We start from the raw sequence: 13,471 nt of genomic DNA, 5'->3' as shown, positions 1-13,471 counted from the left end.
CTTAAGCAGTGTGTAGATACTTTTCTAAATATTAAATCTCATGCGTGTTACAGGGATTCTGAGTGAGTGCAATGAACTCTAGATGTAAAATACTCTGAGAAATTGAAAAATGTTGATTTTTGTATCTATTGGAGCCTACCCATCATTGATTCTTCCATATGTATCAAGTGCCTAAAAAGTGGCAGGTATTATGGCAAGATGTGAGGATTCAAAGATCTATACTAACATTTTCTTTCTCAAGAAGTATACTGATTATGGAGGGACAGGTAATAGAATTAACAGTCCCTGACAGCATGAGGACAGCTAGTCTAATACTAACTCATGAAGCGCTGTGAGAACCAGGATTATTCTCAGTGCTTTCCAGACATTACCACACTTGAGCCTCACAACTCTATGAAAGGCATACATATCCACAGTCCCTTATCTACAAATCTAAACTCCAAAAAGTCCAGACAGCTGTGACGATCAAGTGTTTATTTATTTTATTGTCTTTGTTTTTTTCTTATTAATTTTTATTTCAAAGAGGTACTGTATGGATGTGCTTTAAAAAAATGTTCGAGCACGATAACAATGAGTAAATCCACGTGAAGGATGTAGGTACTTCAAATGTTTATTTTTTAAAATTCATTTGGCAGCAAAATTTGATCAGATGTGAGGCTATTTTACTTCTTTATTGATCCTATTTGGTTTGAATGGTCATATTTTTACTGCCGAAATACGTGAGTATGGCCCCAGATCCTGCAGGGAATTTTACTTCTATACTGTTTTTAGATTCATTTTGTGGTTTGAAGAGATTAAATAACTTGCCCAAGACCCCACAGTTAGTAAAAGCAAGAGCCAGGATTTGAGCTGAGACAGCCTGACTCCAAAGTCCTTTCACCAAACCACTTCACATTCTGCCTTTCCAATGTTATAACGAAATGAAACACAAGGCTCTACAGAGCTCATCTAAATGAGACTGAGAGTCTCAAAGAAAATTTTCTGAAGGAGTTTTGTGTGATCTGAGTGGGAGGTGAGTAGAACAGTTAAGCAAAGAAAGTGGGAAGGGGCTTTCTGGGCAGAGAATAGCACCTGTGGCAGCAAAGAAGCACATGTGAAAGACATGGCCTTAAGTAGAGTCTCAACAAGTGATATTACTACTAGATGTTGCAGTGGGTACATCAGTGTGCAATTTGGTGAAAGCAGTGGGCCATGATGAAAGCTTTAATGAGGATTTAGTGCCTTGCTGGCCAGTAAAAACAATGATGTGCCACCAATAGCAAAATCAAGAGAGAGGAAGAGAGAATGGGGAGGATTGGTGGGGGCAGAAGGAAAGGAGATTAGATTTTATAAAAAGTTATTCTGATAATGGTCTGAAAATGCACCAAACTGGAGACAGTGTTGTCATCATGAGGATATTGCACTAATCCAAACAAGAGCTATTTAGTGCCCAGTTTTGGGCACCTGCAGAGCAATGGGGATAGAGATGGGAGGACAGAAATGAGAACTTTCAAGAAAGAAGAATCCAGGTGACCTGGCCCCCAGATGAATGTGGGGAGTGAGAAGAAGGGAGGGAGGAGTCTATAGTGACTCCTGGATTCCTGGTTTGGGAGGAAGAAAGACTTAAGGATAGATTTAGCTGTATATTTGTCTGTGGATGGGAAATTTGAGGACATTCTCTCCTGATGACCTGAATGTTTATCTGTGAGGTTGCTCGTGGAGTAATATGCTGAGGATGGAAATGGGGCAAGCACTTGAAGAGACAATAAGAGATACTGCAGGATTGCCATTCTGGAATACCTTGAATATTCAGCATTGTCAGGTGTTTTGCATGTTAGATTGAGACACACTATAGAATCAATGATGCATTCCTTAACAGATATTCATTGGAGACCAATTTTGTGCCAGTCATTTTGTTTTGGATGTTGGGGGTGATTGATGAATTAGACCCAAGGGTTTACCATCTAAGTGGTGGTCGTTAAACAGATTTGGGGTGAAGAGTGTTTATTTGGTTTATGATCACCATCAATAGAGTAAATTTTGTTTCCTAAGATGGTCCTTGCCTTTATATTTTGACTTTTTTATTTCTATTTTCTTCTTTGCCATAAAAAAACAAACAAAACCCAGGCAAACAAGAATAACAAAATACCTACAGGTAAGAGGCTCTCTTAAATCTATTAATCTCATCACCACCTTCCCACTTGCCCAGGTTAAGAACCTAAGTTATCTAAAGTGTTTCTTCCTCTTGACTCAAATATTGATTCACTTTGGAGCCCAAAATTAGAGTATAAATCTACCCCTCTTCCTCCATCATTTTCTCCATTATACTTTAGACCCTCTATTCAAGACAGTTTAATTCACAAAATCATAGGGGCTCGGTTGCGTAAAATGAATAAGACATGGTTCCTGCCTTAAAGGGATTCAAATCTTGTGATTTTGTTGCAAACTTCCCAGTAATTCCTCCTCTGTCCTTAGTACTTCCTTATGCTGAATATATACGTTGCTTAGCACAGTGCTTGGCAGGTAATAAGCACTCAGTTTCTTCCTGTTTTTCTTTGTTGTCAACACCCTTCCTCTTCCTCCTCCTTCTCCCCTTCCTCCTTATCCTCCTCCGCCTTCTCATTCTTCTCCTCTTCCCTCTCTCAGTGTTGCACAGACTTCTGTCTCAACTCTCAATAATAATAATCTAATTCGAATGGAGAAGAATAAAAGGAAGAAAGAGGGATAAAAAGAGAGAGGAATGCTAACTTTCTAACATGAGAAGCCCATTTTGTCAGGGAAAGTTCATCTGTCTTCATCTACACATTACTGTTAGATTAGTTTTCCTAAAAATCAACTCTAATTTTTCATGCCACATTTTCTTCTACAGCTGGAAGCAGCTATTTATTGCCTACCAAATAAAATTCTGTTGTAGTCTGGATGCTACCAATACTTATTCCTTACTGTTCTCTTTTAGTCATCACCATCTGCCAGCTCAAGTACTTGAGGGCCCTGTTATACCCCATGCTTTTATCTTGTGCACCTGTGTTTTCTCCAGATGCTGTGTTCTTTCCCATCTTTACCCTTTTCTGTTAAAACCCCTTTCTGTCTGTCAAGAGCCACCTGTTTGGCCTGTTTCCCATGTAATGCTTTCCCAGAACCTTCAGTCAGTCCTCATCTCTTTGAGCTCCTTAAGCTTCATGAGATTTTTGTTTACAGGTTGTATATGTTAAAGCACTGAAGTCTGGCCTTGTTACTTTCTAGCTATGTGACTTTGGACAAAGCACCTAATTGCGCCAAGCAAGCTCTGTATTCTCATTTATAAAATAAAAATAAAAATAATACCTACCTAAACAGGCCTTTTATGAAGACTAAAGGGGATACTGCGTATAAAACACTTAGCACAGTGTTTTGCAGTCTGTAGTAAGCACTTAAGAGTTTAGCTACTGTCATTATTGTTACTCTTATTATTTTCTCTGTTATGGCACTAAACAACTCTTATATATCATAGTTAGTTATCTATTTGTATCACCAGTCCTTGAGTATTTAAGAAGTTCCTTGGGGCTGCAGATCTCAGATTATCCATCTTTGCACTCTTCAGAGCACTAGAATGATATAGCAGAAACCTTCAAATCATGTGTTGAGAAAACAAATCTGTCTGGTTACAAGATTTTTATTGCCCTATACTGTGTTCAGACAAAGCTTATTTGATGAAACACAAAATATTATAAAGCATGTTTTTGCAATAAAATCAGTAGTTGGATTAGCTTATGAAATTACTATAAGGAGAAGGAGGAAATTTTAGTGTGCTTTGGTTGTTAAGATTCTTGGTCAAATAAGGATTAGGAAGGGAGACTGAGCACACCAGTGAAAAGACTAGAAGAAAATTAACCAAGCATGTCAGGAGAAGAAAATCGGAACAAATTCCTAGTTGCCAAGCAAACTGAAGAATAACAAGAAGTCAGTATTGACTCGAATTGAATTGGTATGGTCAGTGAACAAGAAACTTAAATAGTGAATTAAAAATGCCTGGGTGTTAAAAATGACTTTTAGGGAATTAGCTACTGATATGGACATCAAATAAGTTTACAATATGACTTCTGGCAGTCACTTTAGTAGCATTAAAAATAGATTTCTGTTAAAATGACATGGTAGTAAGTAAAATTTTTCTATAATATGAAGTGAGTAAATAAGGTAATCACAAGAAACAGAGTGAATAGCTGTTGCTCAATATGTCAGCAGGCAATTTTCCCTTGATGTAATCATTGAAAGTAGTGGCATTTTGGAAACAAGAAAAATGTCCAAAATAGATTTGATTTCAGAAAAGATTGTGAGGAGAACAAACACTGTGGGACATTTAGGCTCTCTCCACAGAATTAAAATGAAATGGAAAAGAGAAGACATCTATCTAGTAAAAGCAAAAGAAATTTTCCCACTGAAGTAGATAATAGGCAACTAATTTTTCTTGAGTGTCCTTATTATTGCCAGCAATTTAACTTTCATCCTTTAAATTTATTCTTCACAACTGCTCTTTCATACAGTTCCTAATTTCCTCATTTTAAACTTAGAAAGCTTAGCTAACTTTCTCATGTCCATAGAACTAGGATAAAATGGTATCTAAAACTAAACCTGTCTGGAAATTAAAATATGTACTATATACATTGCCTCCCTGTTATTGTTCATTACAATAGTACATAATTTTCTCATTTTTTCTACTTTATCTTTCAAATTTAGTTGTGGTCCTGCTACACATCATATACCTTCATAGTCAGCCCACTACCCTCAGAGAAACTTTCTTCTCTGATGTATTTCTCCAGCCACAGGAAATATATTGCCTATCTTGCATCTTCTACTCTTCTGTTCAAATTTTAAAATGTTGGAAAAACAGCAGCTGTAGTAACATATCGGTGTATGTTTCACAAAGAAAGCTGCTTCACTTTCTCTAACCCAAGTGTTTTCTGGAATATAAATTTCATATAAGTAAATTCTTTCTTAGATTGTAGGAGGTTATGGCCCTAAACATAGTGACAACTAACCTCTAGTCACAACTATCATCCGATTACTAGAAACCTGAGAAAAAGCTCCCTTAGAATTAATGCTAAATAAGTCTTGGAGCAGAGAAGCCCATAGAAGAGGTGTGAATTGCTCTTAAGCAGCTTATAGCAACAGTATCAAACTACATGTTTAGAGGGATGGTTTATCTAAAAAATGTATGACTGCTTAGTCATTTTCCTCTAATATTTCTGTAGACTAGATTGCTTAAGATATCAATGGGTTTTACCGAAGTCCATCCATAAGCGTCACTTGTAAGTGTCCCCACCAAAGCAAATATGTAGTGACCTGCACTGGTTTGTGAAGAGCATCCAAATCACACAGCCCATGGATCTGCAATACTGAGACTTCTTGCTTAATTCCAAAAAGAATGGCAACAACTGCATCCCCTGATAAAATACACTCTGTCTCTCTCCTAGTATACTAAACAACTCTCTGAACTTGTCCACAGCACCTCAGTACTTTCACAAGATAATTATTGTACTGCAGATCCTTCCAAAATGAGTACAAACTGAGTTTAATTAATGTTCTATATTACAACTCCACAATTTCTGGTTTTAGGTCTATAAGAAAAAAGTGGTACTCCTTCCTTCCTTCTCCCTTCTTCTTTCCTTCCCTTTCACAGATATTTAACAGCCTGACATATGAAAACATTGTGTTATTCATTAGATGGTCAAGGACATTTATGTTCTGTTACCAGAAGAGCAGAATCTAGTGTATAAAGGTGTCAGCTAGAGGATGTAGGATATTGCTGGTAGAATGAAGCAGAATTATCCAGCACAATGCACAGTGTTTCTAGGGCCTGATCACTGGTGTTAGAGGAGGAGACTCTCAGACGTTGGAGGTGTCTATTTACCAAACTAATTTAATGTTAAGCTTCAAGAGATTTTTAAGTGCAGACAATTGGTGCTAGAGTCTAAGTTCTGTTAGCTGGTTACTTTGTTTGGCAGGGATTTGAACTTGAACATGTTGTTATCCTTTTCTTTTAAAAATTTCTTTCTACCTTGTGAAAACGTGGGTTTTAGTATGAACAGAAAGTGATGGCTGTCCTTTGTCTTAAGAAGTGCTATCATTCTAAGATTCCTTTTAGACGGTGCTTTTAAAGAAGTATAAAATATAGTAAAGAGATGATACCGTCCTAATTGTAAAGCAGTGGAAGACTTCACATACTACAAAAAGACATTAAACTGTGTAAACATTAAAAACTTGTGGATAATTATAAAGAAGAACACTAGAATAAAAAAGGAATAGATTCGGAAAAACACAAGTATTAAATACGTTGGCCAATCAATTACATAGCAATCAATAGCCTGAATTTTGGAGTCAGATGTAATTCACAACTCTGCTACTTACCAGCTGTGTGTTCTTGGGCAAGCCGTTTAGCTTTTCCAAGTCAAGTTTTAATTTTCTGTAATGATGTTTTTGGTCATAAATGATTAAATAAGGATTAAATGAGATAGTATATGTAACAAAGTATGTGGTATGTAGTAAGCCGTGAATTGTAGCTATGATTATTATAAATTATTCAGTGTGATTCAAATTTATAAGGGCCTCGAGATTCCAAAAACAAAAGAGACAAAGTATATGCATGGTGTTTTTAATTGGGAATCTGCATCTGCCCTCACTAACACATGTAAAAAAAATAAATCCGTGTCAAATTCTTCTTTCTCCAAGAAGTCATTTTTGGATTCCTGCCTGACCCAACCAGATCCTCCCTGGATCTCTTGCAACCCTCTGTAAGCAGTGTTTACTTCTCTACTTTAGCAGCTTCTCATAATGAAACCATTTACTAAAGCTTTGTGTTTTTTTCTTATATCTTCAACTAAACTGTAAGCTTTTTGAAGGCTGTTAACTTTATAATCATTTTTAACCCCCAGATATTCTAATACTAAATAGATATTGAAGAAAAATGTACTAAATTTCATTTAAATGTAGATACATGTAAACGATGACTTTTCACTCTTATTTTCTGCAGTATTTGCATTTTATATTATACTGAAATTTTTGAATAGAACATGGATTGTGTTCTATTGTACATCTATTTTGAAATCACAGTGAGGGAAGCTATGTGAATTTTAGAGCAACTGGTTTGTTTCTAGGTAGCACATTCATACTGCAAACAGCTCAATATGAATACCAAATTTAAACCTCATCTTAAGTTCATGTTATTATGACTGATGACACTGTTGGATAGGAATCTTAAAATTATTTTAGATACATTAGCATACCCAGGTTGACTTAGGGGTTAATCAGTGAAAGCCAAGTATTATTGTTATACATAACATCTGCATTTAGATGCATCCAAGTGCTTATATGACTACTTTTTTTTCCCATGGAAGAACTTTACTATATTGTGCCTCATCACTAGTATGAAATCAGGTTTACATTGTGTGTAGAGAGCAGAACAAACAAATTATGATACACAGGAAAAAATCTTTTCTAGCTATCACTATACAGTTATAAATTCTATATATAATGTTTCATAGTGATTGACAACCAAATTGCTTCCTTTTAGTATTGTTGAGTGATGATATTTCCCTTAGATATATTTTTCTTTTTTCATTTCATTTAAATTTCAAATTCATAGACACAACGAATAATTAAATTCTGATTAAAATAACCATGTGCTGATATTTTTGATGAAGAGGAGCTAGAAAGCGATACATTTGATTTCACTTCCAGCTGTTAGTTGGATTATCGTATCATGTAAATGATGAAATTTTTACTGAGGATATGAAGATGGCATTGAGTCTTATAGATTGGATGGATATTCCAAACATCAGATCTGAATGTCTGCCTTTCAATATGTGGGACATAAACCTTGAAATTTATTCATGATTACATCCTGACATGCTCTTCTTAAACACGGGAACATAATACTGATTTAAAATTTACCTTAGAATTTCCCTCCTTATTCTGTTGAATTTTACTTTCTATATATTGGAAGTGTTGGAGGAAATATTAGAAATGGAGAGACGAACTAGTGATTTGATGGTGGGGTCCTCAGGGAAGTGTGAGTCAGAAAAAGGATGAGAAATTGACATTTGACCAAAACTGGAAATGGAGCACCAATAATTAACTATCTATTGAGATGACTTTACAGAATATTTGCTTGTTGCTTCATTTATATTCTGTTTTTGTGGAGGGTTATCAAAACTCCTTTGAAACTACAGTCATTTAAAAGGGTTTTCCTAAGCTCACAGTTTACATTAGTTCATATATTGTAGCTTTAACCAACTTTATTTTAAGTAGTGTGAAAAGATTTAAAGTGATAGTGTAAAGGAGTTAATATTTTCTGTTTTCAAAAGATGTTCTAATATCTTAACTAATATTTGAAATATCCAAAATCAAATAAAACTGCACCGTAGTAAAATCGATGTGAAAAAACAGCTCGGATTTTTAAGAGCTCTGTGTTTGGCATGTAGTCCACAATTGAACAAACTGGGATTGTCTTGAATTATGGCAAAGGAAGTAGTAGTTCCTATCTCGCCCCATCTATTCTTTGAATCATTTATTCAAGAAACATTCTTTGAATGTTTAAATGAGATACAAAGAAAAATTCAAAATTCTGGTCTAAAAATTCACAGTCCCAAAGTGGAGCTTAAGAATGAAGAACTAAAGAGAAATTGACATAAAATTCCAATAAAAGAGGATAACAGAACCTTGTATATTGTGTTAGGGAAAATAGATAGCAGCCCCTAACTCTGTAGGAGGGAGAGACTAAGGTGTCTTCGAACAGCACGTGACATTTTATTGTAATGTTTAAAAATGGTACGTGTCTTCCAGGAGAATCTGTGGGGAAGGACACTTCAGTCACAGGGAACAATATACGTATATATAAAGGCATGGAGGCATTTAAAGCCTTCAGAACTGTATTTGCCTTTGAATTGCCTAGGAGCCCACTTTCTCATTTCAGTACCCATGAGAGTAAATGACAACAGAGGAAACCAGGTCCCAGATTGTGTAATTATTTAGTGTTTATTGAACATTATCATGCTAGGTGCTAAACTGAATCTTGTTAGGTCCTTTCTCTACCTGGTGAGTATGGTCTAATTAAAAAGACAACCAAGGCAGGGATTAAAACAGCATCAAATCAATCAGCAGCTGTCTTTTAAGGGCCTCCGGCTGTCCATATAGAGATTTATAGATTAACTGTGGCACTTTGAATTGCACTGGGAAGAAAATTGGCAGCAGGTGCAAACTTCATTCAAAGTGTAGATTTGTTTTGCTTCAGGCAGCAGAACCCAAAGGTAGGTAGGCTACCCATTCTAGCCCTTCTGAAATTTTATGATGGTCCAAGGGTAGCCTCAATTAGGCGACCTATGTGTAATCCAGCTCTTTTCTAAGCTACCAGTAGTAAGCTTGAATTTATAAAAATTATGAAATGTTCTGTGATACTAGACAATAAGGGTGGAATTTTGTAAAATTTTTGGTTATTCAGTCAGAAATTTGGAAAATAGTATATCCATTTGTGCAGTTCTGGAACCTTGGTGATTAAAATCTCTTTTTCCTCTAAAGGATTATTGGGAATAATCTCTATGAATGTAATTACAGGGTTATAAGTAAAGTTATCATAACTTTGTGCTTATGTAGAATGAGACAAAATGCCATAGCAAAATGTTAATTTTTATTTAAAAAAAAAAAAAGAAGGGCATTTTATTTTAGTAGTTGAAGTAAGTGATTTTGGTCTGATCTTAACTGTATATGCCAAAGACAATTTACAGATGTATTACAAGTTACAGATCTATTATGCCAAAGACAAGTAACAGATATGTTACCATTATGATGTCTGGAATATAAAGTTCTAAAGTAAAATCAAATCTTTCATTGTTTTCATGATTTATATCATGTGAAATTAATGGCTCAATCAATGTAATTTATTAAAATATGTATTTTGTTTTAGGCCTAAATAATATTCATGTAAAAGACTGAGTACTAAGTAGTGCCACTGTAGGGATTTTAGGTGGTTGAACTAATTTGTGTGCATTTTCTTACATATTTCATTTCCTCCTCATCTTTATTTTGATGTTAGATTTGTTTGCTTTCTCATGTTCACTGTATTTATTCCTTACATTTATATCTTTGCTGAATGCTGAGCTAGAATGTTAGAGCAGATACTATATTGATTACATATTCTAAAGTTTGTATTTGCACATATTACAAAAGCAAGTTTGTCTTTTAATAGATTTGTGATGTTTTCTTTGCAGAGTGAGGGAACTTACTAAAGAAATCAAAGATTCCCCAGACAGTTTGCATAAGTATCTTTAGGCTTGGAAATGTGGCTGCAGGTGTTAATGGCAGGCATCTAACTCCTAGAACTTCAGTTTTATTATCCTACAGGTCATGACTCACAAAGCAATACAATTTCACATCCGCCCTGTCATCGTTCACATGCTACAGGGATGAATTAGGTGACAGATTTATTTCATGAGAGTAACTCCCCAAATATTAACTGTATTCAGCTGGCTTTGGAGTCTACTTCTAGAATTAATCCTCATCTTTGCCTCCCCTCTCTATTTCTTGCAATCGTTGGTAGGCCTTTTATCCAAATTATTTTGCATTCAATGTTTGTAAATGTGTGAACTTATATGTACATCAAGCAGAGTATATAATACTTCAAAATCTGAGCTCTTCTGTAATTTATAATTTGTTATGTCTGTGGTTGAAAGAATTTACCATGCAATAACCAAAATTGAAGGTGTAGTTTAAAATATACTGTCTTTGGAAATATAACTATGAGTAACAAAATTGTATTCCTCATTTCAGAACATGATGAGTGTATCACAAATCAGCACAACTGTGATGAAAATGCTTTATGCTTCAACACTGTTGGAGGACACAACTGTGTTTGCAAGCCGGGCTATACAGGGAATGGAACAACATGCAAAGGTAAAAGGTTTAAATGCCAATGCCTCTTCCATTATGTGCAATGCAATCCATCTCTACCTTCCTCTGCACGTTATCATTACTGTTATGTACATTCCAGGTACTTCCTAGAGACATCAAAAGCTTTGGTGTGTGGCTCATAGTCTTTCCCTCAGGTCTTGACATCCTCCTGGGTTACTTCAGTGTTTAAGTGAACAAACCATTCAGCTCCTTTGACCTAATGTTCCTTGACCTTAGCCACAGTGGTTTTCATCCTGGGCGTTTTTGTGGAGAACTGCTCCATCTTGGAAATCTTAAATTTCAACATTCTATTGTCTAATCCCTCTTCTTCCAGTTTGCTCAGTCTGTTCTTTCTACACCTTTTGATCTTTAATTTCGTTGAACCTTCCTTTTCATTCAGTTTAGCACTCTCCCAGCTTCAGATGTTTCTTTTTGAGACGAAACATGCATATATCATCATAGCTATTTTTCTGACAGCGTTGTCAACCTATTTGTTATGCTACCATGTGAATCACCTCCATTTTGAGTCAGTAGGACAGCTTTTTTTTTTTTTTTTTTCCCCTCTCGTGAGCTGTCAGACGCTACTGTGGAAGATTAATTAACCATGAATATTGATTCTCTACATGTTATAGTTTCCTATTTTAGCTTGTTTGTTAATGCCGATTGATCATTCTTTTAAATGTCCCGTTGAAATCAGATTTCTGTTTCCATCAGTGGACAATACAACTGTAGTTCACCACAATCCTTAACTCACCTTTTCCCCCACTGTCCTCTTTCCCTCCTACCTCCTAAGGGAAATAGAAGACCTTTTTGGAAACTATAAAGTCCCATAGTATAACGTTTACATCCCTTATAATGTCATATGATTTATCCAATTTAGGCATTTTAAGCTTCAAAACTGCTGATTTCTCAAATATACTGTGTCCTTCATCTCAGAGTTCACTAAAATCAGTTTGCTATGGTACCGTGTCTGTGTGAGGTAGGAAAGAATAAGGAATAGTAGTTAATGCAGTGTCTTATGAGGATGGGTCTTAAGGCCTGGTTAACAAAAATACACTGTACCCAGAGATGGGTGGGCCAGAGGGTTACCCTGATTTTCAAAACTCCATGGAAATCATTAGTGTAGGTCGTTTTGAAGAAGGCCTACTTATTTGGGGGTCCAAATCCCACAAAAATTTGCTTGGAAAGACTAAACAAGTTCTGAGAAAAGCTAGACTTTTAGAATGTGTAGTACAGTAGTTCCTTCTTATCCACAGTTTTGCTTTTGATGGTTTTAGTTACCCATGGTCAACTGCAGTCTGAAAATGTTAAATCAAAAATTCTAGAAATAAACAATTCTTAAGTTTAAAAGTGTGCACCATTCTGAGTAGCATGAGATCTCTCACTGTCCAGCCTCATCCCGCCTGGGATGTGAATCATCCCTTTGTCCAGTGTGTCCATACTGTCTACAGCTAGCCACCATTAGTCACTTAGTAGCCTTCCCGATTATCAAATATACTGCTGACGTATCACAATGCTTGTATTCACGTAAACCTTATTTTTCCTGGGCTTGGTGGCTCACACCTGTAACCCTAGCACTTTGGGGGGCCAAGGCAGGTGGATTGCTTGAGTCTAGAGTTTGAGACCAGCTTGGGGAACATCGCCACCAAAAAACAAAAACAAAACAAAACAAAAAACAAACACCATGTACAAAAACTAACTCAAAATGGGTAAAAAAAAACAAGTAATTTTTATTTTACTGTTAATGGCCCCAAAGTGCAACAGTAGTGATGTTGGCATATTGTTATAATTGACCTATTTCATTATAAATTACTGTTGTTAATCTCTTACTATGCATAACTTATACTTTAAACTTTATCATAGTATATCTGTATAAAAAATACATTATATATATGTATATACATATATACACATATGTATATACACTTTGTATATACACATATATACATATATATACAAAGTGTGTATATATACATATGTATATGTATGTATATGTATTTAGATTATATGTAGATATATACATATACACATATAATCTAAAAATAGATTTCTGTGCTGTCTGAGGTTTCAGGGATCCACTGTGGATCTTGAAATGTATTTTCAATGCATGAGTGGATACAATATAACTAAGTCCTTAGGACTTTCTCCAAATCACCTGAATGTTCTGAGAGTTTGCTTAGGCTTAAGGTTTAATCTAGGAGCCCTAAAGCTTTTCTCTTATTTCTGCTTGATTCCAATTCCTATTTAGTATGAAGAATAAAGTTCATAGAATAAAGAACTCTGAAAGTTATGAACAGATGCAGACAGACAATTCTTGTATTTGAAAGAAGGAGAACTTTCAAGGATTTATAAATTCCTTCTGGAAGTTAGGACTACAGGTTGCCCGAATAAAGACTGTTCGATTCCTGTATATATCTTTGGGAATGTTGGGAATTCCCATGTTGGGAATGGGAAAAATCTGAGAGATAAGTAGTTTAAATGTAGGAGCTGAATCATTGAGTTCTGTGCGGTATCAACACATAGTTGATCAACATGAGTTCTGTGCAGTATCAACATGCTGCAACCTTGCAAATTA

General features: G+C 35.5%; 1 protein-coding gene across 1 annotated transcript in view; it reads left to right on the top strand.

The window, feature by feature from the left end:
* Window positions 1-13,471, top strand: part of NELL2 (neural EGFL like 2) — a 351,416-nt gene that overhangs the window by 247,517 nt on the left and 90,428 nt on the right. Inside the window, exon 15 of the mRNA XM_073020642.1 lies at window positions 10,777-10,899. Within this exon, the coding sequence (XP_072876743.1) occupies window positions 10,777-10,899 (123 nt within the window). The remainder of the gene's footprint in view (window positions 1-10,776; window positions 10,900-13,471) is intronic.

Source organism: Chlorocebus sabaeus, chromosome 11 (assembly GCF_047675955.1).
Source record: "Chlorocebus sabaeus isolate Y175 chromosome 11, mChlSab1.0.hap1, whole genome shotgun sequence".
NCBI classification, from domain to species: Eukaryota; Metazoa; Chordata; class Mammalia; order Primates; family Cercopithecidae; genus Chlorocebus; species Chlorocebus sabaeus.
Note: the sequence above shows the minus strand (reverse complement) of the source record. Positions and strands in the feature narration are given on the sequence as shown.